This window comes from Dama dama, chromosome 24 (assembly GCF_033118175.1).
Source record: "Dama dama isolate Ldn47 chromosome 24, ASM3311817v1, whole genome shotgun sequence".
Taxonomy (NCBI): Eukaryota; Metazoa; Chordata; class Mammalia; order Artiodactyla; family Cervidae; genus Dama; species Dama dama.
This window is the reverse complement of record NC_083704.1, coordinates 23,089,691-23,115,020: the sequence shown is the minus strand read 5'-3', so window position 1 is coordinate 23,115,020 and position 25,330 is coordinate 23,089,691. Positions and strand designations below refer to the sequence as shown.

Genomic DNA, 25,330 nt, shown 5'->3' with positions numbered 1-25,330 from the left:
AAAGACTCTTATCACATCTACTATCTTATTTCATCTTCCCAAAAGATCTGAGATAGATGCTATTTACATATGCTTTTTATAGCTATGGAAACAGACTTCAAAGATGGACTCCCAAATCAGCCAGCAGATCCTGACTCGAAGCCGGTCCTTTGCAGCTGCACCACCGGGGCTTCCCTTGCTCACTTCCTCCTTAACAATCTCCTCTGGTCTCAGCTGCCTGAGTGGCCTGCCCTGGTATCAAACCAAATATCTCTTCACTCACACTCTCCTCTTAGCTTTAGTTTGTAGGTCGTATATAAGGAACAGACTCAATCTTTCAAACTTAAAAATCTTAGACTGACAAAATAAAGGGCAAATGAAAAGAAAGACATTCATACTTGAGATAGGAGTAACAGACACTGCGTTCTCAAGGTCAGCCAGGCAAATCCTTATATTCGGTCTCTAGAACTAAGCTTCCAAAGTTTGCAAGTAAAAGTCGGGAATTTTTTTCCTTGTTAGAGCTGCAATTAGAAACAACCCAAATGTCCATCAACTAATAAAAGAAGAAATTAAATGCAAATTCATAAAATGGAATATTATGGAAATAAAAAGGAACACAGTACTGAAACACGATACAAAATGGGTGAACCTTGCAGCCAGTATGCTAAGTAAAGGAAGCCAAGCTACAGAAGACCACATATTATATGATCCCATATATATGAAATGTCCAGACAAGGCAAATCCACAAAGACAGAGAGTAGATCAGTGATTGCCAGGAGAGTTGGGAGGAAATGGAGAGTGACGGCTTAATGGGGATGAGGTTCCTTTTGGAGGGTGATGAAAATGCTCTAAAATTGTGGTGATGGTGGTATAATTCTGGAAACATACTAAAAACCACTGATTGTCACTTAAATGAGTGAACTGTATGGTATGTATATTTTATCTCAATAAAGTTGGTAAAAATTTGCAATTAGCAGGCAGTTTCACTGGTCATGGTGTATGGGTGAATGTGTAGACATACATACATGCATTAAAATATGGAAGAATATAAGAGCTTACTTAAAAAAAAAATTAAATGGTTTAATAACCCTCTCACAGTTCAGACAAACATGAGTAAGTTTGTCTGAGACCAAGACCGCCAACCAACTCATCCTGTTTCCCACACTCTCATCAACAGATAAAAATCCACCTGGCTACCATGTCTCTCCTTTCACTCTCCTCCATTTGCCCTACTACAAATTTATAAAAATGTCCCATTGCATTCTGGCATTCCAGAACTTTCAGGGATCTTATGCTGCTGCTGCTAAGTCGCTTCAGTCGTGTCCGACTCTGTGCAACCCCATAGATGCCAGCCCACCAGGCTCCCCCGTCCCTGGGATTCTACAGGCAAGAACACTGGAGTGGGTTGCCATTTCCTTTTCCAATGCATGAAAGTGAAAAGTGAAAGTAAAGTCGCTCAGTCGTGTCTGACTCTCAGCGACCCCATGGACTGCAGCCTGCCAGGGCTCCTCTGTCCATGGGATTTTCCAGGCAAGAATACTGGAGTGGGTTGCCATTGCCTTCTCTGCGTGATCTCACGCCTATGCTCAAAAACTTACTCTTCTTTTCCTGGACTCCGTTACTCTTCCATTTTTACCCTGTATTCTGGTAAGTTTTGTGTTTAAAAACAAACAATACCCACTGAACTTACAGGAATGCCCTGACCCAGTGCCTGGTCAGTGTCTAACCTGGCACTGTCCATCAGTGCCAGGTCTTGGAGAAACTCAGGCGTTCTGCCCTTACCCAACTCAGGATACAATGTTTCTGACCTTGAAAATGCTCGGGGCAAAATGAGAAGATTCTCCATTCCTGATACTTGATTCTAAACAACCTGAAGCTGTTTCCCAAGAGCCCTAAGAAAATAGAGGATCTCTCTATGACCCACCTCCCAGAATATTGGAAATAAAAGCAAAACTAAACAAATGGGACCTAATGAAACTTAAAAGCTTTTGCACTACAAAGGAAACTATAAGTAAGGTGAAAAGACAGCCCTCAGATTGGGAGAAAATAATAGCAAATGAAGAAACAGACAAAGGATTACTCTCAAAAATATACAAGCAACTCCTGAAGCTCAATTCCAGAAAAATAAATGACCCAATCAAAAAATGGGCCAAAGAACTAAACAGGCATTTCTCCAAAGAAGACATACAGATGGTTAACAAACACATGAAAAGATGTTCAACATCACTCGTTATCAGAGAAATGCAAATCAAAACCACAATGAGGTACCATTACACGCCAGTCAGGATGGCTGCTATCCAAAAGTCTACAAGCAATAAATGCTGGAGAGGGTGTGGAGAAAAGGGAACCCTCTTACACTGTTGGTGGGAATGCAAACTAGTACAGCCGCTATGGAAAACAGTGTGGAGATTTCTTAAAAAGCTGGAAATAGAACTGCCATATGACCCAGCAATCCCACTTCTGGGCATACACACTGAGGAAACCAGATCTGAAAGAGACATGTGCACCCCAATGTTCATCGCAGCACTGTTTATAATAGCCAGGACATGGAAGCAACCTAGATGCCCATCAGCAGATGAATGGATAAGGAAGCTGTGGTACATATACACCATGGAATATTACTCAGCCATTAAAAAGAATTCATTTGAACCAGTCCTAATGAGATGGATGAAACTGGAGCCCATTATACAGAGTGAAGTAAGCCAGAAAGATAAAGAACATTACAGCATACTAACACATATATATGGAATTTAGAAAGAAGGTAACAATAACCCTATATGCAAAACAGAAAAAGAGACACAGAAGTACAGAACAGACTTTTGAACTCTGTGGGAGAAGGTGAGGGTGGGATGTTTCGAAAGAACAGCATGTATATTATCTATGGTGAAACAGATCACCAGCCCAGGTGGGATGCATGAGACAAGTGCTCGGGCCTGGTGCACTGGGAAGACCCAGAGGAATCGGGTGGAGAGGGAGGTGGGAGGGGGGATCGGGATGGGGAATACGTGTAACTCTATGGCTGATTCATATCAATATATGACAAAACCCACTGAAAAAAAAAAAAAAAAGAAAATAGAGGATCTTAGGGTATATTCTTCTTATAAAAATTTCCTTCTTAATTTGGTATTTTAGGTGAGATAGAATTTACCGTTCTAGAGTACTGTTAACAATTTTTAAATGAACAAACAGCAAAGATCAAATAATTTCCAAGATGTGTTCACAGTGTCACATTGCTATTAGCATTTCAGATTGGTAGGATTCATTCAAAAGGCAACACCACCTACCACTGTCAAAACGATGTTGAAGATATTAGAAACAAAAGTTTTCTTAGGAAGAGCTCTACCACAGCTTCAGGTGTGTAACAAACACTGAGGAAAGTGTAGAAATCCAATAGAAACAGAAAAGTTTGACCAATCATGGCACAGAAACCCAAGAGAATGCTGCACGCACTTGAACACAAAATGCTAACAATACGCAGCTTAACACTACGTCATCTTTCAAAATCACATCATCTTAAATTGTCTTTTAAAAAACCACTTGGAAAAATGACTCGCCTTCAAATCTCTCATTTTTAAAGGTTTCCCATCCATTTTATTTGCCTAATTAAATTCTTCTCTTTGTGTCTTTCTTGTTATCTCTACTTTCTAGTATAGTTGTCTTTATCTCCTTCACTCACTCTCTTGATAAAAATTTTACTGTCAATCATGCCTTCTTTTCTAACCCTAGGGAAAATATCTATATAAAAGCTACATTTACAGCAACATAGAGGGACCTAGAGATTGTCATATTGGGTGAAGTAAGTCAAAGACAAATACCACATGATATCACTTATATGTGTAATCTAAAAAAGCATAAAAATGAACTTATCTACAAAAGTGAGAGAAGGACTTCCCTGGTGGCTCAGATGGTAAAGCGTCTGCCTACAATGTGGGAGACCTGGGTTCAATCACCGGGTTGGGAAGATCTCTTGGAGAAGGAAATGGTAACCCACTCCAGTATTCTTGCCTGGAAAATCCCGTGGATGGAGAAGCCTAGTAGACTACAGTCCATGGGATCGCAAAGAGTCGGACACAACTTAGTGACTTCACTTTCACAAGAGAGAAAGAGTTACAGATTTAGAAAATAAACATATAGGTACCAAGGGGTAAGGGAGGGGGGATAAATTAGGAAGATAGGGACTGACATATACATATTATAATATACAAAATAGATAACTAATAAAGACCTACTGTAATGCACAGAGAATTTTACTCAATACTCTGTAATGGCCTATGTGGGAAAAGAATCTAAAAAAGAGTGGATTTATGTATATGTGTAACCAATTCACTTTGTTGTACAGCAGAAACTAACACAACATTGTAAATCAACTATATTCCAATAAAAATTTAAAAAAATTTTTTTAATTAAAAAAGAAAAGGTTATAGAGCAGAAAACAAAGTCTCCTGTGACCGCAATACACACCCTCCACATCCTGCCCTGCTCCCTTTGTGAACCTTACAAAGTGGCAGGAGACGATGGGAGGAGAGTGGGAACGACGTCAGGCCTCAGAGCTATTTTCTGGTTAATTTTGCCTGTCTCTCAGCATGCACAGGAAACAGAAATCTAAAATAATCAACTATAGCAAGTTTCTTACCTTTTGAACGAATCTGTTTCTGAGGAAAAAAGAACTTCCTCTTCAATATCAGTACACCTGGAAGAATGATCTTGTCTGTCAGGCTCTAATTTCCCTGGGGAGTCCAGCTTTGATTGAGGGAAGTGATTTGTTACTACCGAGGGTGTATCTGAGAATTTCATTTTATTATCTTCCTTTCCTACAAAAGAAAAAAGAAAGAAAGGAAAAAAATGAAACATTTAAGAGTAGCTTAAAATTTATAACCTCTGTATATTTATTATTTCCACCACATTTAATATTGCTATTTGTACTTGGTAAAATAGAATTTTATGTAACATTGACTTGAAAACTCTAGTTTTGGAGCCAGAGAATAAAGAACAAGCACTACACTTGTGTCATTTGCTTATACTGTCCACCCATGTATTTCCATATTCATTAATTCAAAAGTAAAATTTTCTCTGAAATTAGGAGTGGGGAGAAATTTATAATTCTAATGAGGCTTTTATTTACAGTATTACTAAAGATTTCCTGCTTATTTCATAGATCAGAGAATAGTGATAAACATTAAAAAAATTACAAAAAAGGATTAAAGATTCAATTAATAAGAGAACCACAATCTCTGTCACTGATTGCTGTATGGTAGTGAATCTTTCCAGTCATTTTCCTAAATCTGTTACACAGAATCTACTATTCACTGGAGAAAAGAAAAACTAATCGGACATAACCAAGGTATCTGTTTGATCCAACACACATCACACTTCCACTCATCCCTGTCATGCTCTCGCTTCCTGAGGTCTCTTACTGCAGATCAAGGCCCAGGACAGCTGAGGGGATGCAGGCAGTGTTTGCCAGAATGTGACCTGCAGGCGTGACAAAGGTCTGCAGACACGAGGGCAGGAAGTCATCTCCGCGCAGGAGTCCTGACTGTGCAGACCCTCCCTCGCCACGCAGGGCAGGGCTGTGCTGGGACTTCAGCTGCGCTGGCTTTAACATCAGGGACTGAGTCAGCACCTGACCCCCTTGACATGGGCCATGAGGACAGACTCTCCTTCCACGTGTTTGCTCACAGAGAAGCAGAGCTTTTACACACCACTCATGCACTTGTGGAGACAAGTGACCTTTCACAAAGGACACCAACAAGAACTGTCAAGGTTTTGTTAATAAAGACAAAAATTATGGAAAGGGAGTAAGACAATTCTTCAGACAAACAAACCTTCCCAACTCCATATGATCAAGATTTTTCCAGAAATAATTATAAGTTTTTGTCACACTGGAGAACAGCATACATCACACAAGAATATAATTTCTAAAACTAAGCTCCTGATGTTGTCTGGCTTTCACTAAGCCTGCTCATTACCAGTACAAGCCATATCCTCTAACATTTATCTGAGAAATGGAAATGAGCAGCTAACCAAGACAGGATCTCTAGGATCTTCTCTTGCAAACAGACACCTATGACCAGGTTGAGAGAACACAATGACCCACTGAACCCAGGTGACTATCACTCAACTTTCTGGGTGAATACAATCAAGTTGGTCATCCAGGGAGAAGGAATTTAACATAAGACTATCTTTTATTTTTACACCTGATTTACACTCTTCTCTTACTTCTTTCACTTAAAGAAAATCTTAATTAGTTTATGTATTTTTGGCTATGCTGGGTCTCTGTTGCTCTGTGGGCTTTTCTCTAGTTGTAGCACACACAGGCTTCTCTTTGCAGTGGGTTCTCTTGTTGCAGAGCACAGGCTCTAGAGAATGCAGGTTTCAGTACTTGTGGCTCCTGGGCTCTAGGGCACAGGCTCAATAGTTATGGCACATGGTCTTCACTGCTCCTCAGCATGTGGGATCTTCCTGGACCAGGAATGGAATCTGTATCTCTTGCACTGGCAGGCAGATTCTTTACCACTGAGCTACCAGGGAAGCCCCTTCCACTCTTATGTAAGCTTCTATGGGATAAATTTCCTCTTGCAGGCAAGTACCATTCAACAAGCATGGGCAGTCAAAGTCAGTTATCCTACTTACCTGTCCATGGATCTCAGGAGAGAACTCCAAATAAAGCCAAATGCATCAGGCCCCCAACATTAAACTTCTCCAAAGACATGCATCAAAAACAGATGAAGGTTCTACTTAAGAGGACACATATCTCATGCACTTATGCTGGCACTCTGATAAGCCAGGTATTGTAAAGAGCAAATGTTACACTGGTTGTATGACACTGTACAAAGCCCAACCTTTCAGCCTGTTCCATTCTCTCTCTCGCTCTCTCTCACACTCCCCACCGCTCCCAGACACACGCATTCACACACAGCAATCTACCAGCAGTGCTCATCTCTGAACCCTAGAGAGAGTAAAAGTCATGCGCACACACACAAAGAACATACAACTCCTGAGAGTAAACAATCAATCATCTTCAAAAGAGAGTCAACCAATAAACAAAAATATTCTCTTTATCTGAGATATTAAGCTGGATTTTCTCAGGGATTAAACTGCTTTCTGGCAACATATTTTAACAACAGCATGAACTAAGTTGCTGACAAGGACCACAAAGAATATACCTAAAAAACCTTGCACTCAGTCAGCAACCTTCTACATAACACCAGAACAGAGCACAAAAATAAAGAATGCAATAGCACCAAAAGGATAAAATACTTAGATGTCAATGAACCAAAGCAATCCAGCAATACAGTGCAATCCCAATGGATTATTTTTTTTGACAGAAATGGAAAAATCCATCTCAACATTCACATGGAATCTTAAAGGAATCAAAAGGCCAAAACAACCCTGAAAAGGAAGAATAAAGCTGGAGAACTCATATCCTCTGACTTTGAAATTTATTACAGAGTTACGGCAATTAAAACAGCATAGCACTGGTGTAAGAACAGATATACAGACCAATTAAACAGAACACACAGTACAGAAATATACCCTCACATATACAGTCAACTGATTTTCAGAAAGGATGCCAAAAGCATTCAATGGAGAAAGTATAATGTTTAGACAAATGGTATTCAGAAAACTGGATTACTGACATGTGAAAGGATGAAGCCGGACCCTTACTTATACCATATACAAAAATTAACTCAAAGTGGACCACAGACCTAAACATGATCTAAAAGTATGAAACCCTTAGGAGAAAAAAGAGGAAAACTTCATGACACTGATTTTGCAACAACTTCATGAATATAACAGCAAAAGCATAGGCAACAAGAGAAAAAACTGATAAACTGAACTTCATCAAAACAAAGCACTCTTGCATCAAAAGATACTATCATGGAAACAGAAAGACAACAGAGAAAAAGTTTATATAAGGAATTAATATTCAGAATATTTAACGAATTCCTAAAACTCAGCAACAACAAAAAAACAAGCCAATTAAAAATTGAGCAAAAAGCTTAAACAGACATTTTTCCAAAGAAGAAAAACAAATGGCAAATAACCATATAAAACATTCTCAATCTCACTAGTCATTAGAAAAATATAAATCAAAACCACAATGAGATACAAATTCATATCTACCAATATGGTTTCAGTAAGAAAGATGAAAATAACAAGTGATGAGCATACAGAGAAACTGAACTTCTCAAGCACTGCTGGTGGGAATGTAAACTGGTGCAGCCACTACAGAAAATAGTTTGGTGGTTTCTAAAAAGGGAAACAAAGAATTACTGTGACACCAGAAATGCCACTGCTAGGTATTCACCCAAGAGAACGGAGAGCAGAGGCTTGAGCAGATGCGTGAACACCAGTGCACACAGCAGCATCGTTCACAACAGCCACACGGTGGGAAAACCCATCACAAACGAATGGATAAACAAAACATGGTCTACAGAGGCAATGGAGTATTATTCAGCCATAAGAAGTAACAGATTTTGATATATGCTATAAAATGGGGACCTTGGAAGACATTATGCTTAATGAAATAAGCTGATACAGAAGAAAAAATAATACATGATCCCACTTTTATGAGGTACCCAGAAGAAGCAGATTCATAGACACAGAAAGTAGACCAGGGATTACCAAGGGCCAGTGGGGAAAGAGGAAGAGCTATTATTTCATAGGTTCATTTTGAGTGGAATAGCGATGATGGTGACACAACATTGTGAATGTACTTATAGCCACTGACTTGTACATTTACGAACGGCTAAAATGATAAACGTTATGCATATTTTTACCACAGTAAAAAAAATAATAAAGAATTTTCTTGCGCACTTTCCTGTATTATGATTGTTTTGTTCACTGGCCTGGGCTTCCCTTGTGGCTCAACTGATAAAGAACTCGCCTGCAATGTGGGAGACCTGGGTTCAATCCCTGGGTTGGGAAGATCCCCTGGAGAAGGGAAAGGCTACCTACTCCAGTCTTCTGGCCTGGTTGCAAAGAGTTGGACACGACTGAGAGACTTTCACTTCACTTAGTCCTGGCAATATAAATATTAATCTCAAATTTTTAAATGGGCTAAAATTAAGGAATGTGCTATGCATTAGCTTTAGATATTTTAGCAAAACATTCCATCCAAAGTAAATACCAGTGAACTATAGTAAAAATAATTTATTCTCTTTGTAGCCTACCTGAGGATGGGCAGCAATAAATCCTATACCTCAAGCTTAAACAACTAAGAAATGTCTGATTTACCATGAAAGGAAGAGAGATTTTTAGAAACTGTATCTTCAGGACACCTCCCCACTCATTTATTTCTGGAGTAATAAATCTAGTTTACATCCAATAACTGCTACATGTCTAAATATACTAATAAGTCCAAAAGTAAAGTCCTTTGATTTTATTTTTTTATATTAAAAATAGTAAAATTCAATAAACTTCTGTTTTTAATTAAAGTCTCTTACCCACACATACAGAGGATAGTTCTTCTGTAGATTCATCTTCTCCTTTTGTTACTTTTCTTTTGGACATTCCAACAGTCTTTTTGTATCCTTTTTTGGCTTGATCCACCAGAAGCTGAAATTCATCCTGATGTTTTTTACCTGAAATTCAAGAGGTCAGTAAATCAGGACTATAAAAGCTATACGTCTACAATCGACAAAGTGAACACAAAGAATAATCAAGAAGCGCACAAAGGTGGTCAAGAACAGCACCCTTTGAACGCATTTAAAATAAATTTAAAAGGCACGGGGTTGGGAGGCGTGGTGTGTGCTGTGGCAACCTTCTTTTAAATTAGTATCTTCTCCCTTTCTCAGATACAGACTTGAAACATAACATTCCTAGTTTACATCTGCAGGTTTCTCCCCAGGTCCCATACTCTTTTAAAAAGGCTTTTTGTTAGAGCGTGAAAGAGGATGTTTTCTGAAATATTTCTGAAAGACACTAGTCTAACTTCTAAGACATAACAGTACTAGGAGGAAGAATATTAACTGAGTTTAAAAGTAGAAGCTTCTTGGAAAGATGGATAAAAACAAAGAATACCCACTTTAATTCCCCCCTTTCCTTCACATTTCTTACCTGTTTTCTAACAGAACCCCTTTGATAATCTAAGACCTTCACCACCATCAATCTATCTTGGTATATTCTAATTAATCAATCTTAATTTACTACTACTTCAAACACTTCTGAAGATAATTTAAGCCTGACCTCCAGGTCACCACTATTAATGTACATTAATTTACTCAATAAAGAGTAGCCACTCATTGTCAAAGCATGGATCTGGGGACATCTATTTTTGATTCTGAACTAAGGTTCAAACAGCTGAGGTTGCACTTAAACACTGCTGCTGCTGCTAAGTCACTTCAGTCATGTCAGACTCCGTGCAACCCCATAGACAGCAGCCCACCAGGCTCCTCTGTCCCTGGGATTCTCCAGGCAAGAATATTGGAGTGGGTGGCCATTTCCTTCTCCAATGCATGCATGCATGCCAAGTTGCTTCAGTTGTGTCTGACTCTGTGCGATCCCATGGACAGCAGCCCACCAGAATCCTCTGTTCAGAGGATTCTCCAGGCAAGAATACTGGAGTGGGTTGCTATTCCCTTCTCCACTTAAACACTGAAGCAACCTTAAACACTGAAGCCATGGTCTAAAATGATGTTGCAAATTCTATACAATTTTAGAGTCATACTGCAATTGGTTAAAAGTTTTTAAACTGTTTTCATCCAATAACTACCATTTTCTCTATAGTGAAATATCATGAATAACTGGATTTAGGGGGAAATTTGTGCTTCAGTTGAAAAACAATGCATTTTCTAAACCTACCCTTCCAGATTTCCAGTCATCCCCTGCCTATGAGCTAATGTTACAGCTCTGTAAATTGTAAATAACTAATGGCAATGGAAAATAATTCTTGTCTATAGACAAGCAGAATCCTGTCTGGTGACAGGATTCTTCCCTCCTCTACTGTCGAAGAAGCTAGTTTTTGCCTCTATTTGCACACTCATTTCAGTATTCCCTAATCTATACATGTGACTGTTCCTTGGACATTAGGGAGAAACTGTTGCTAATTCCAACATACTATGTGTATGGTATGTGTATGCAAACTCCCAGTGAAACCAATGTAAAGTGTCTGGTAGTTTTTAAATAAGAGACTGGCTAAAATTTCAGGAACATATAAGTTGCCCAAAAAGATTATTAGGAAAACTGAGCTCTTCAGAAACAGGTGAGATCCTATGATTAGGCAAGGGTAACAGCACTATGGGGTCCACATAATCTATTCAGCTCTGTTAACAAGTCTCCCCCACTGTTTACTTACAGATTATGGATTTAAGAATTACTCAAAGACACAGATGTACAGAACAGACTTTTGGACTCTGTGGGAGAAGGCAAAGGTGGGATGTTTCGAGAGAACAGCATCGAAACATGTATATTATCTATGGTGAAACAGATCACCAGTCCAGGTTGGATGCATGAGACAAGTGCTCAGGCCTGGTGCACTGGGAAGACCCAGAGTGATCGGGTAGAGAGGGAGGTGGGAGGGGGGATCGGGATGGGGAATACATGTAAATCCATGGCTGATTCATGTCAATGTATGACAAAACCCACTACAATATTGTGAAGTGATTGGCCTCCAACTAATAAAAATAAAAATTAAAAATATATATATCAAAAAAAAAAAAAGAATTACTCAAGAAACTTCCTAATGTAATCTCGTAACAGTTAAGAAGGCTTAATGACTTTGTCTTCTTTAGGAATAAAATCCCAGGTTTAAAAAAGAGATTTTCTTTTTAAATCTAATTACCCCTAGAGCTAGACTAGAAACAAAAGTAAATGGCAACCACTACTCCAGCTTTGGCCCAAAGGTCCAACAACTCCTGCTCAAAAAATGAACAATGCCAAGAGATTATGACTGATAAAATCGTTCCTACTCATTTCTCCACCTCATTTTAGGAGTACTGCCATTTGGCAAGGAAAACTTCAGTTTAAATTCAATGCCCTGAATTTACCTCTTAAAAATTTTAAGTGGATCAGATAGTGGTAGGAGTAGATGAATAAGCTCACATGCAACCAAGTCATATTCTTCAAGATTTTTAGTCCTTGAATCATACCTTTCTGCCTTGCCAGTGGAAATATAATATTCTCCAGTGCCAAGTCAAGTCCTTCATGCCCTGACCACCTTCACTGCTCTTTTTAGAGCATATTTTACACCCAGAGTATCTCTGGGTCTGCCCATGAAACCAGGCGTATACCAAAATCAGGATCCAAGAGTGGGATAGTCAAGCCAGTACAGTGACACCACTGAAATACACACTCATCTACTTTATATCACAGAAAGAGTTTGAAGTCAGGGTCTCCCAAAATAAAATCTCATGTCTTTTTTTCACCAACTAGCTATGACATTCATGCAATGAAACATGGATTAAGAACAGAACAGTAAAAGCTAACACTCACTATGGGATTATTCATTCAACTGTGAACCGACTAGCCTCACTTTAAATTTATGATCATAAGTCTCAAACGAGCACTCAGCACTATCATACAACTTTTCTACCTTTCTCCAGTAAACTTACAATTCTCCAAAATGTCAACTTCACACTTTCGCCAAAACTGCAACACTTCCTTGTCAGTTGGGCTCACATGACTCTGAAAATACAGATAAGTTCTAACAGGAAGTCTGACATCTTACAACTACTACTACTTCATCTGTGCACACATGATCTATCTTTCCTAGCAGTCAGCATGCAAAGGCTGTCCTTGCTGCATTTAAGGACCAAGCTCTAATTTATGCTCTGAATTCCATTAAGGACTTCTCGAGGATATAATACATGCAATTATCCTTTCCTGTATCACCAACTTCTCCTCTCTTTTGAATCTTTCCCACTGCATACAAATAAGCTTGGGATGGGACTGTGCTTTTGAAAGTGAGAGTGTGGGTTGTGAATAAACTTAGTAGGTCCAGATCAGCATCTTTTTCCTAATAAAATTAAAGGAATAGGATGAAAAGTGCCAGAGTGCATTCAAATGCAAAGAAAAAACAACCAAGATGTCCTTCAGTAGGTTAACAGATAATCAAACTGTGGTATATCCAGAAAGTGGAGTGCCAACCAGTTCTAAAAAGAAATGTGCTATCACGGCATGAAAAGACAGAAGAGCCTTAAGCAAACAGTACTAAGTGACACAAGGGGCTTCCCAGGCGGCACTAGTGGTGAAGAATCTGCCAGCCAAAGCAGGAGATGTAAGAGACGTGGGTTCTATCCCTGTGTGTGAAAGTTCCCCTGGAGGAGGGCACAGCAACCCACTCTAGTATTCTTGCCTGGAGAATCCCATGGTTAGAGGAGACTGGCAGGCAACAGCCCCTGCAGTTGCAAAAGAGCTGGACATGACTGAAAAGACTGACCAGGCACGCACATAAGTGAAGACGACAATCTGAAAAGGCTACACACTATATGATTCCAGCTGTATACAGGACATTCACAAAAAGGCAAAACTATGGAGACAGTGAAAAGATCAGTGCCTGGGGCTGGGGGTGGGGAAGGGAGATGAACAGATGGAGCACAGAGGACTTCCGGGGCAGTGAAAACACTCTGTATGATACTGTATTGGTAGATACACGACACAAATTTGTTAAAACCCATAGGATGTACAACACCAAGAGAGAACCTGGAAGTAAACTAGACTGTGTGTGATTATGAGTGTCAGTGTAGGTTCAACAGCTGTAACAAATGCACTACTCAAGTGTGGGAATGTTGGTATTTGCAGAGGTTATGCAAGTGTGGAGGCAGGGAACACACAAGAATTCTGTAATTTGTCCCCACTTTAAAAAAAAAAAGTAAGATCAGTCATGGTTTGGATAAGCATAACCAACTGGCTTTGGAAGTCAATTATCTCACTACTTTTATTTTTTCAAAGTCACTAAAGAAATTCTGAGAAAAAATGACAGAAAACAATTTTTTCTAATGTTGGAGACAGTCAAGCTCAAGGAGGGTACACACGAACATCATTTGAAAATATCTGAATATAACCTTTTAAAAACATGGAAAGATTAAAAACTGTTTTGCAAAATTTATTTCAGTAATATGTGTGCATACAGTTAATAGTAATATAAAATAAATTTTTCACTGTGAGTTGCAATAAAAACAGATCTGATAACCATTGGGATAAGTATCTTCCAACTTCAAAGTGAAAGTGAAAGTTGCTCAGCTGTGTCTGACTCTTTGAGACCCCATTGACTCTACAGTCCATGGAATTCTCCAGGCCAGAACACTGGAGTGGGTAGCCTATCCCTTCTCCAGGGGATCTTCCCAACCCAGGGATCGAACCGGGGTCTCCTGCATTGCAGGTGGATTCTTTACCAACTGAACTATCAACAAACAAAACCGTCCCTGGACCCAGCACCCACCTCCAGCTTTGACTTCATTCCCTCTCCTACTGACACAGCGAAACTTGCCCTAAGAGTTGTCTGCCTTCATAGCTCCACTTCCTCACCTCAAATTTGGTCTAATCAATTCTAAGTGCTTCTGATGTCTCCTCTCCTATGAAACCACTCTTGCCACAGTGTGTTGTGAAACATGAGTCATGAAATCAATTACCTGTCTCATAAACTGGATACTTTTCATATATTTTAACTAAAACAACACATGACAACACTTTAAATGCAGAAATTAATGTGAGAGTCAAGATGTCTCTAGTAAGCAAGACATTAAAGAGCTTTGCAAAAATAGAAAGCAGTATTATTCTTCTCACTAAATTTTTAAGATCAGACTTACTGAGAAATACTTTGCACAAAAAAATTTTTAAGTGGACAATCTGATGGATTTTAAAAGAATGTATAGTTGTGTTATCTACCAACACAACCATGAAACAGATTTAAATTATCCACAGACTTCCTTCATAGTCAGTCCCCACCTTTTCCCACCTGGAGCCCCCGGCAGTACCAATCTGCTTTCTGTTACTATACTTTTGTCTTTTCTAGAAGGGTACATAAGTGGAATTACACAGGGTGCTACCTTTTCAGTTTGGCTTATCTGTTAGCATAATGTTTCTGAGATTCATCCTGTTGTTTCAAATGTCAGGGGTTAATTCTTTTTTGAATGTATCGCAATGTGTCTATGGATACTGAGACTGTTTTCAGTTTAAGATAGTATGAATAACCTGCTGTAACATTTATCTGTAACACTCATCAATTATTTACTTATAACTAATGAACTTTATTTTTTGTAAACTACATCTTGATAAATTTGATTCTAAAAATCTAGGTGTGGCTATATGCTTTCACTTCTGTTGGGTAAATAGCTAGGAGTAAGTAGGTGCATATGTCAATTTATAACAAACTACTAAACTGCTTACTTAAGCGACTGTATCTTTCTGCATTCTCACCAGAAATGTATAAGAGTTCCATGTGCTCTACACCTGGTCAACACTTGGTATTGTTCTTTCTTTTGTGTCATTAAAATAGGCATGTAGTATTATTTTACTGTTATTTTAATTTCTATTTTTCCAAAGATTTGTGACTAATGACTAACAAGACAAGTGATATATTTTTACGTAGTTATTTGGTATATGAGTATTTTCTTCTCTGAGGAATCTGTTGAAATATTTGCCCTTTAAAAAACTACTGGGGACTCCCTGGCAGTCCAGTGGCTAGGACTCTGTTCTCACTGCTGAAGATTTAGGTTTGACCCCTGGTTGGTGAACTAAGATACCAAAAGCTGTACAGTATGGCCAAATAAAAAAAATAAAAAATACCACCTAGGACATATTATTGAATTGTAAGAGTTCTTGATAAAGTATAGATTCTAACACTTTGTCAAATACAAATTTTACAATATTTCCTCATAATCTGTTACTTGCTTTTTCATTCTCATATGTCTTCTGAAGATTAAAAGTTTCTATTTTAATGAGATAGAATTTATCACTTTTTTTCTTTTCTTTTATAATTCATACTATTTGTGAAAGGTGATCATGTTTACTGTGAATAAAGTCTTATTACTTCCTTTTAATCTGAGTATTCTTTCTATTCCTTGCCTTATCACACTGGCAAGAATCCACAGTAACTATGCTGAATCCACACTTCAACGGTAAGAACAGACATCCCTACCTTGTCTCCAGTCAGAAAAGAAGCAGTCACTCACTATTTCACCATTAAATATGACATTAGTTGTAGGTCTTTCAGATCTCCTAACTTGAATTGGTGCTTTCGAATTCTGGACTCTTCAGAATGCCCTGGACTGCAAGGAGAGCAAACCAGTCCATCCCAAAGAAAACCAACCCTGAGTATTCACTGGAAGAACTGATGCTGAAGCTGAAGTTCCAACACTTTGGCCACCTGATGCCAAGAGCAGACTCACAAGAAAAGATCCTGATGCAGGGCAAGACTGAAGGGGCAGCAGAGGATGAGATGGTTAGATAACATCACTGACTCAAAGGACATGAATTTGTGCAAACTCCAGGAGTTAACCGAGGACAGAGGAACCTGGCGGGCTGTGGTCCAGGGAGTCGCAGAGTCAGACACGACTTAGTGACTGAACAACGCACACAGGATTAAAGAAATTCTTGTTTAGTAAGAGTTCTTTTAATTATTAAGTGTTTAATTTTGCAAACGCTTATCTGCATCTACTTAAAACATTATACAGTGTTTTTCTTGTTCAGTCTATTAATGCACTGAATTATGTTGATTAATTTCCTAACATTAAACCAGTCTTGCATTCTTAGGATAAATCCCTTGGTTTTATAACTTGGTTATGATGCATTATCCTTTTATGTAATGCTGGAATTGATTTACCAAACACTGTTAAGAATTTTTGCATCTATGTTCATGAAGAATACTGGTCAGAACTTTAAAGTAGGAAGTATTCCTTCCTTTTTGATTTTTTAGAAGAATTTTTGTAGAATTAGTATTATTTCCTTCCTTAAAATTCATAAAATTCACCACTGAAGCCATTTGGATCTGGAATTTTCTTCTTGGGGATGCAAATCCAATTTAGTTCCCAGATGAAGGAATATTCATGCTTATCTACTTTTCCTTGACTAAGGTGTAGTAATTTGTGTCATTCACGAAATTTGTCCATTTTATGTATATGTTCCCAAATGCATTGCCATAAAGTTACTTGTAATACTCTTATTATCTTTTAATTACAATAGGATACTTAGTATCCTCCCTCTTTTATTCCTGATACCCACAATTTGTGTTTTCTCTCTTTTAGTCCTAATCAGGTTTGCTAGAGGTTTCTCAAATTTGTTGATCTTTTCAAACAACCAGCTTGAGGTTTCATAGATTTTGTTATTTTTCTGTCTTCAATTGCATTGATTTCTGCTCTTATCTTGACTATTAGTTTCTTTCTGCTTGCTTTGGATGGAATTTACCCTTCTTTTTTCTGGTTTCTTATGATGAAAGTATTCATGATGAATTTAAAACCTCTTCTCTTTTCTAGTATCTGCTTTTAATAATACATTATTTCCTCCTCGGCACTGCTTTCAACCCACAGTGATATGATGCATTTTCATTCAGTTCAATTTATTCCCTAATCTGTTTTTACTTCATCCAGTACATTTTCCAATTCAAGTATGTTTGTCATCTAAAGAATCTCATTTGGTCTTTTTTTTAAAGGGTCTACTTCTCAACTCAGCAGCACTCTCCTTGATTCTTCCTTTTTGACATAAACAGTGGATTTGTAAATGCTGTTTTAACATTCTTATCTACCAGTTTTATCAGTTCCGTCATTCCTGTGTGTTAGTTGCTCAGTCATGTCCCACTCTTTGTGACCCCATGGACTGTAGCCCGCCAGGCGCCTCTGTCCATGGAATTCTCCAGGCCAGAATACTGGAGGAGGTTGCTATTCCCTTCTCCAGGGAATCTTCCTGACCCAGGGATCGAATCCAGGCCTCCTGCATTGCAGGCAGATTCTTTACGGTCTGAGCTACCAAAGGCGCTCTGGTTCTATTAATTGATTTTTGTGTTTTCTGGGATCTTTTTTGTTTGTTTGTTTGTTTCTTTGAATTCCTGGTAATTTCAATAGGATACTGTTAATTTTATATTGTTGGTGGCAAAATTTTATTCTATCCTTAAACTGTATTGTAGTTTATTCTGGAGCACATCAAACTACTTGGAGTCAACAAAATCATTTCACACTTTGCTTTCAAATTTTATCAGGGCAAAATTATCAAGAGAAGAGAATGAGAAGACAAGCCAAAGAAAGACTGGGTAAAAACATCTGCAAAAGACGCAACTGGTAACGGACTTATTCAAAATATACAAAGAACTTTAAAACTCAGTGAGAAAACGAACCCAATTAAAAAAATAGGCAGAAGATCTGAGCAAAAAAAGATTTACCAAAGAAGATATATAGATGGCAAGTAAGCATAGGAAAAGATGCTCAATATCATGTCATTAGAGAACTGCACATTAAAACAATGAGACACCACTATATACCTAACAGAATGGCAAAAATCCAAACACTAACACCACCATGTGCAGTGGGAATGCAAAATGGCACAGACACTTCCAAAGATAACTTGGCAGTTTCTTAAAAAATTAAAGGTACCTTATAACCCAGCAATCACATTCCTTAGTATTTACCCGAATGAACTGAAAACTCATGTCCACACAAAAACCTGCACATGAATATTTAATTATAGCTCTTTTCATAATTGCCAAAAGACGCAACCAAGATGTTCTTCAGTAAGGGAACTGGTCATTGAACTTTGGTACATCCAGAAAATAGATTACTCAGCTCCCAAAAAACAATGAGCTATAAAGCCATGAAAAAACTTAGAGGAAGCTTAAATGCATTACTAAGGAAAAGAATGAAAAGAAGATATACTATTTGAATCCAACTGTATGACATTCGGGAAAAGACAAAACTATGAAGACAGGAATAAGATAAGTGGTTGCCAGGGGTTAGGAATAAAGATGTGGAGCACATAGGATTTTTAGGGCAATGAAACTATTCCTGTGTACCACAACAGTAGAATATAGCACTGGATGCTTGTCAAAACCCACAGAATATATAATACCAAGAGTGAATTCTGGGTAAACTGTGGGTTCTGAATATAACAAGGTGTCAATGTAGGCTCACCAGTTATAACAAATGTACCACTCTGGCTTGGAGTGTTCAGAGTAGCAGAGCCTGTGCATGTGTCAGATCAGGAGAAACACAGAACTATCAATATTTTCCACACAACTTTGCTGTGAATCTAAAACTGGGCTAAAAAACAGTCTATGAAAAAAACCTTTTTACTAAGGAAAATTAAAGCAGCAAGTCGCCTGGGGCAGGGATCGGCAAATAATAGTCCAATGGTCAAATGCAACCAAAGGACAATTTTTGTATGGTCCTCAAGCTAAGACTGGTATTCATATTTTAGAAAGAATTATAAACAAACAGGAACATTTGACAGAGACCATATGGAGCCTGCAAAGCCTAAACTATGTATTGTCTGGCCTTAAGGTAGTTAAGCTTTACTAATAAAGCAGTAACACCTTTCTGAGGCTTCTGCCTAATGCCTTACATACTAAGAAGTTTTTTCAACTGTGCCTGGTGGTGAATTCAAGCTGTTTCCTGTCCTGCGTGAACTCCAGAAATTGTTCTGGAACTAACCTTTCCAAGTTTTTCTCTGGTCTTTGGGCAGTTTCCTCTCATTCAAGGCTAGAAGGCTAGGTAGCCAAAGACTTGCCCAGATCTTTCTATAGATCTTTAAGAGCTCTGTTCTCTCCGTGGGTCCCTCCTTTCTGGGACTCTGTCCTGTCACCCTGGCCTCCACAACTTTGATTTCTGTTGTACCTATTCAGTGATACCACAAGATTATTTTGGGTTCCCTCCACCCGGGGCCATAAAACTGCCTGCCAGTTGCTGGAGCTGTAGAGCTCATCATTTTATTTGTTCTCTTTCTCTCGGGGATAACAGTCCTGTGCTACCTTTTTTTCCCATATCTGAAAATCCATTAGTTTATAGATTTCATCTGGTTTTCTAGCTTCTAAGGGGGGAAAGTAAGTACAGTCTGTTATTCCATCTGGGCTAGGAGTAGAAATCTCCATTTACTTTGATTTTTGTGCATTGGGAAAGTTTTTTTTTTTTTTTCTTAACAAAATATGTTATGACTTTTTAAAAAAAATTTTGACTATAGTTGCTTTACAATGTGTTAGGTTCTGCTGTACAGAAGGTGAATCAGCTTTTGTTGCTAAGTTGTGTCTGACTCTTTGTGACCCCATGAACTGCAGCATGCCAGGCTTCTCTACCCATCACTATCCCCCTGGGTTTGCTCAAACTCAAGTCCATTCAGTCAGTGATGCCATCCAACTATCTCATCCTCTGTTGTCCCTTTCTCCTCCTGCCTTCACTCTTTCCCAACATCAGGGTCTTTTCCAGTGAGTCAGCTCTTTGCACCAGGTGGCCAAAGTATTGGAGCTTCAGCTTCAGTCCTTACAAAGAATATTCAGGGTTGATTTCCTTTAGGATTGCCTGGTTTGATCTCCTTGCAGTCCAGGGGACTCTCAAGAGTCTTCTCCAAAACCACTATTCAAAAGCGTCAATTCTCTGGTGCTCAGCCTTCTTCACGGTCCAGCTCTCACAGCCATACAAGACTACTGGAAAAACCATAGTTTTGACTATATGGACCTTTGTCTGCAAAGTGATGGTTCTGCTTTTTAATATGCTGTCTATGTTTGTTATCATGAGAAATGTTGGGCTGGATGAAGCACAAGCTGGAATCAAGACTGCTGGGAGAAATATCAATAACCTCAGATACGCAGATGATACCACTCTAATGGCAGAAAGTGAAGAGCCTCTTGATGAAAATGAAAGAGGAGAGTGAAAAAGTTGGCCTAAAGCTCAACATTCAGAAAACTAAGATCATGGCATCTGGTCCCATCACTTCATGGCAAATAGATGGGGAAACAGTGGAAACAGTGGCTGACTTTATTTTGGGGGGCTCCAAAATCACTGCAGATGGTGACTACAGTCATGAAATTAAAAGACACTTGCTCCTCGGAAGGAAAGTTATGACCAACCTAGACAGCATATTAAAAAGCAGAGACATTACTTTGCTGACAAAAGTCCATCTAGTCAATGCTATGGTTTTTCCAGGAGTCATGTATGGATGTGAGAGTTGGACTATAAAGAAAGCCAAGCACCAAAGAATTGATGCTTTTGAAGCGTGGAGAAGACTCTTGAGAGTCCCTTGGACAGCAAGGAGATCCAACCAATCCATCTTAAAGGAAATCAGTCCTGAATGTTCATTGGAAGGACTGATGCTGCAGCTGAAACTCCAATACTTTGGCCACCTGATGAGGAGAGCTGACTCATTTGAAAAGACCCTGATGCTGGAAAAGATTGAAGGCAGGAGGAGAGGGGGACGACAGAGAACAAGATGGTTAGATGGCATCACCGACTCAATAGACATGAGTTTGAATAAGCTCCAGAAGTTGGCAATGGACAGGGAAGCCTGGCGTGCTGCAGTCCATGGGGTCGCAGTCGTACACGACTGAGCAGCTGAACTGAACTGAACTGAACTGGTGTTTGTTATAGCTTTTCTCCAAGGAGCAAGCATCTTTTAATTTTATGGCTGTAGTCAGTGTCCGCATTGATTCTGGAGCCCAAGAAAATGAAATCTGACACTGTTTCTGCATTTTCCCCATCTATTTGCCATGAAGTAATGCGACCAGATGCCATGATCTTAGTTTTCTGAATGTTGACAAGCCAGCTTTTTCACTCTCAAGCTCTTTCCCTTTCAAGAGGCTCTTCAGTTTTTCTTCACTTTTTGCCATTACAGTAGTACCATCTGCATATCTGAGGTTGTTGACATTTCTCCCGGCAATCTTGATTCTAGCTTGTGCTTCATCCAGCCTGGCATTTCCCATGATGTATTCTGCACATAAGTTAAATAAACAAGGTGACAGTATACAGCCTGGATGTACTCCCTTCCCAGTTTTGAATCAGTCCATTGTTTCATGTCCAGTTCTAACTGTTGCTTCTTGACCTGTATACAGGTTTCTCAGAAGGCAGGTAAGGTGGTCTTTAAGATTCTTCCAGTTTGTTGTGATCCATACAGTCAATCCACACATTGTCAGTGTGTCTATCCATACACTGAATCAACCGTAAATATACATATATTCTCTCTTTTTAGGACTTGCTTCCCATTTAGGTCACCACAGGTCATTAAGTAGACTTCCCTGTGCTAAACAGCAGGTTGTCAATAGTTGCCTATTTAATATATAGTGTCAATAGCGTATATATGTCAATCCCAATCTCCCAATTCATCCCACCCCCCATCCCTCTTGGTATCCACATATTCAGTCTTTACAGCAGTGCCTCTATTTCTGCTTTGCAAATAAGATCATCTATCATCATTTTTCTAGATTCAACACAAATGCATTAATATAGGATTAAAATACATTACTTATGATTGATGTTAACATATAGTGAATTTACTGTTGTTTATAAGTGAGTTAAATATTTTTGAAATTTCCTGGTTTTAATTTTTCTTAGACCCATGTGTTATTTGGAAGTATATATTTAGTTTCCAATTTATCTGGTGACTTTACAGAGGGCTTTGTTACTGATTTCTAATTTGATTTCATCTTCGGTGGAGAACAGACTCTTTGTACTGAACACATTCACAAGGTGAACCTTCCGCACATCCCCGGGGCTCGCTCTCTGTGCTACTTTCCCCTCCCCACTCTCTATCTTGCAAACTTCAGCTCCTTCAGCTTCCCTGGTCTTTCTTTCCCCGTAACTCAAGAGCCCAGCAGGCTCTGCCTGGGAACCCCTGCTCTCAGCCTAGAAACTTACAGTGTTCGTTTCACTTTTTCATCTCTCAGAGATTCCAGTCCTTTGTTATCGTTGTTCCTAACATCTTGAAAACTATTTCATGTGTTTTGCCCATTTACCGGTGGATGTTTTTATTGGGAGGGTAGAGAGGGGTGTACATCAATTATTCTGTCCTGGCCAGTAGCAGAACTCCCCTAAACTCTAATCTGTAATATGATACACATTGACAACTATAACCCACATAAACAAGAGTTCTTTGGTGCGCTAGACAAATTTTAAGAGCGTACAAAGGCTTAGAGAACTGAGAGAACTGTTGCTCTAAACTGTGCGGTGTCCCAGGTCTTAGTTTTAGGCTTTGTTCCCCACAGCACCCTCCTCCCAGGTAATTTAAGTATACAGTTTTAAATCACTCATCTTTTTAGTTAGGTAGATTCATCCATTCATACCTAATTCTCTTTCCCACTTGAATATCCACTAGAAACCCAAATTTAACATAGCAAAATAGGAATTCTCAATCCCTTTCCCTATCCACAATCCTTGCCCTGGTCTCCATCTCAGTAAATGGCATCATCATTTCTCCAGCTGCTTGAATCAAAAATGTAGGGGTCATTCTTGATTCCCTCTTTTAGTCACAGGGGTATGTTAAATTCATCAGCAAGTACTACTGGCTCCACTTCAAAAGTTTACCTTGAATTGTTGATTTTAGTTCTACAGCCACTCTAGAAATGCCACATCTCTGGCCTAAACTAGGCCAGAAACAGGCCTAGGCCTAAAACAGCCTCACTTCCTACAGGTCACTCACCTACTTAAAGGAGTCTTCCTGGACCAGCAGCTCCATCACTTTCTATCCCTACCTGAAGTCACTTCATAGCACATATCACGAATCTGACACATCTTACTCACTTGTTTACTGTCTGACTATTCCCAATATAATGTAAGCTCCACTTGAGCTGAGACATTATCTGCTTTTTGAATGTTATATTCCCAATATCTAGATTATTGTCTGGGATACAGTAACTGGTAACCAATAAATATTACTTGAGTGAAGAGCCATCAGACTGGTTTTCTTACTATTTCTTGCCAACTTACAATTTATTCTCTAGTCAGCAGACATCATCTTTTTAAATGCAGATAAAATCATATTACTTGTCTTTCTAAACTCTCCGATGACTTCCCATCGCAGTAAGAATAAAACCCAAAATACACTCCTAAAAGGTCTTCTGGGGTCTGCCCCACCTCCCCATACACCACTCTTCCCCTCCCCTTCACTCCCTACACTCTGCTCACACTCACCCTCACTGTGTCTGCTTCAGGGCCTCCGCCTCTGACATCCTCTCTGCCTGGAATACTATTCCGCCAGCTCTGTGAAGCTTTACTTTTATTTTAAAGTAATGATTCACCTTTTAATTCTAATTGTTACCTCATTTCAAAGGTCAACTCCTTAAGAAAAGCCTTTTCCTGATGACATTATCTAATGTCTCCATAATTTCTATCATATTACTCCATTTTATTTTTTTATAGCTTGCCAATGCAGGAGACATGGGTGGGTTGGATCCCTGGGTTGGGAAGATCTCCTAGAGGAGGAAAAGGCAATCCACTCCAGTATTCTTGCCTGGAAACTCCGTGGACAGAGGAGCTCGGTGGGTTACAGTCCAAGGGGCTGCAGAGTCAGACATGACTGAGTGACTAAGCATGCACACATACACACATCAAATGTCAACTCTTTAAGGAAAGCCTTTTCCTGATAGGCCTCATAATTCCTATCAAATTACTGTTTTATTTTCTTTATAGAATCTGCCATCTAAAATTGTGTTATTAGCTGATTTATTGTTTTTAATCTGTCTGCTATTAGAATATGACAAGAGGTCTTATCTCTATGACAAGAGGTCTTGTCGTTGCTCTATACTCAGTATATAGAACAGCAGCTGGTACATGGCAGATGCTCAATAAACATTTAGTGAATTAATCAACAACCTAATTAAAAAAAAGGAACAAATAAAGCTAACATGTCTTGCCTACTTAACAAGATTAAGCTGGTACTCTCAGGAAAAGTTTCAGGAGATAATCCCAGAGTGTTCATTAGAGGTTAGTTTTTCTTTTCTTGGCAAAATATAAAACTATCTATTACCAAGGTAAAGACCATGAACATTCCCAAAATATGTCTGTTATGGCAGTTAGGCAATTAGAGTAATTCTCTGTCAGGCTAAGATTCCACCTCTTACTGAAGCAATTCAGTCTTAACTAAGAAGACTTATCAAAAGTATTTGCAATCTGAAATCCATAGGTAATTCAATAAACTCATTTCATTCAACCCCATATCAAAATATATTTTCTACAGATCTGCAACTAAGGCTCAAAATGATTTCACTATTTTTCTCCTCTTCTAAAAGAGGAAGGCATGAATACAGATCTATCCCAAAAAGGGCTAAAGAAAATAAGATATACCATCACAAAACCACCAAAGTAACTCATTCATAAAATTAAGCTTTGTAAAAGCACTATAACCTGAAACTAAAGCCTAGTCCCTCAAAAAGAAGTTCCCAAGACACAAATTATTTACTCAGATACAAAGCACAGCACAGGCAAAGGGCTTCAAGTTGAGTATC

The 25,330-nt window shown here is 38.8% G+C and overlaps 1 protein-coding gene across 1 annotated transcript in view; it reads right to left on the bottom strand.

Annotated features, from left to right (window-relative positions):
- RAD18 (RAD18 E3 ubiquitin protein ligase) overlaps positions 1-25,330 on the bottom strand; it is a 98,887-nt gene that overhangs the window by 27,674 nt on the left and 45,883 nt on the right. Inside the window, exons 10-11 of the mRNA XM_061128038.1 lie at positions 9,429-9,566; positions 4,613-4,790 (exon numbers count right to left, since the gene is read on the bottom strand). Of these exons, the coding sequence (XP_060984021.1) occupies positions 4,613-4,790; positions 9,429-9,566 (316 nt within the window). The remainder of the gene's footprint in view (positions 1-4,612; positions 4,791-9,428; positions 9,567-25,330) is intronic.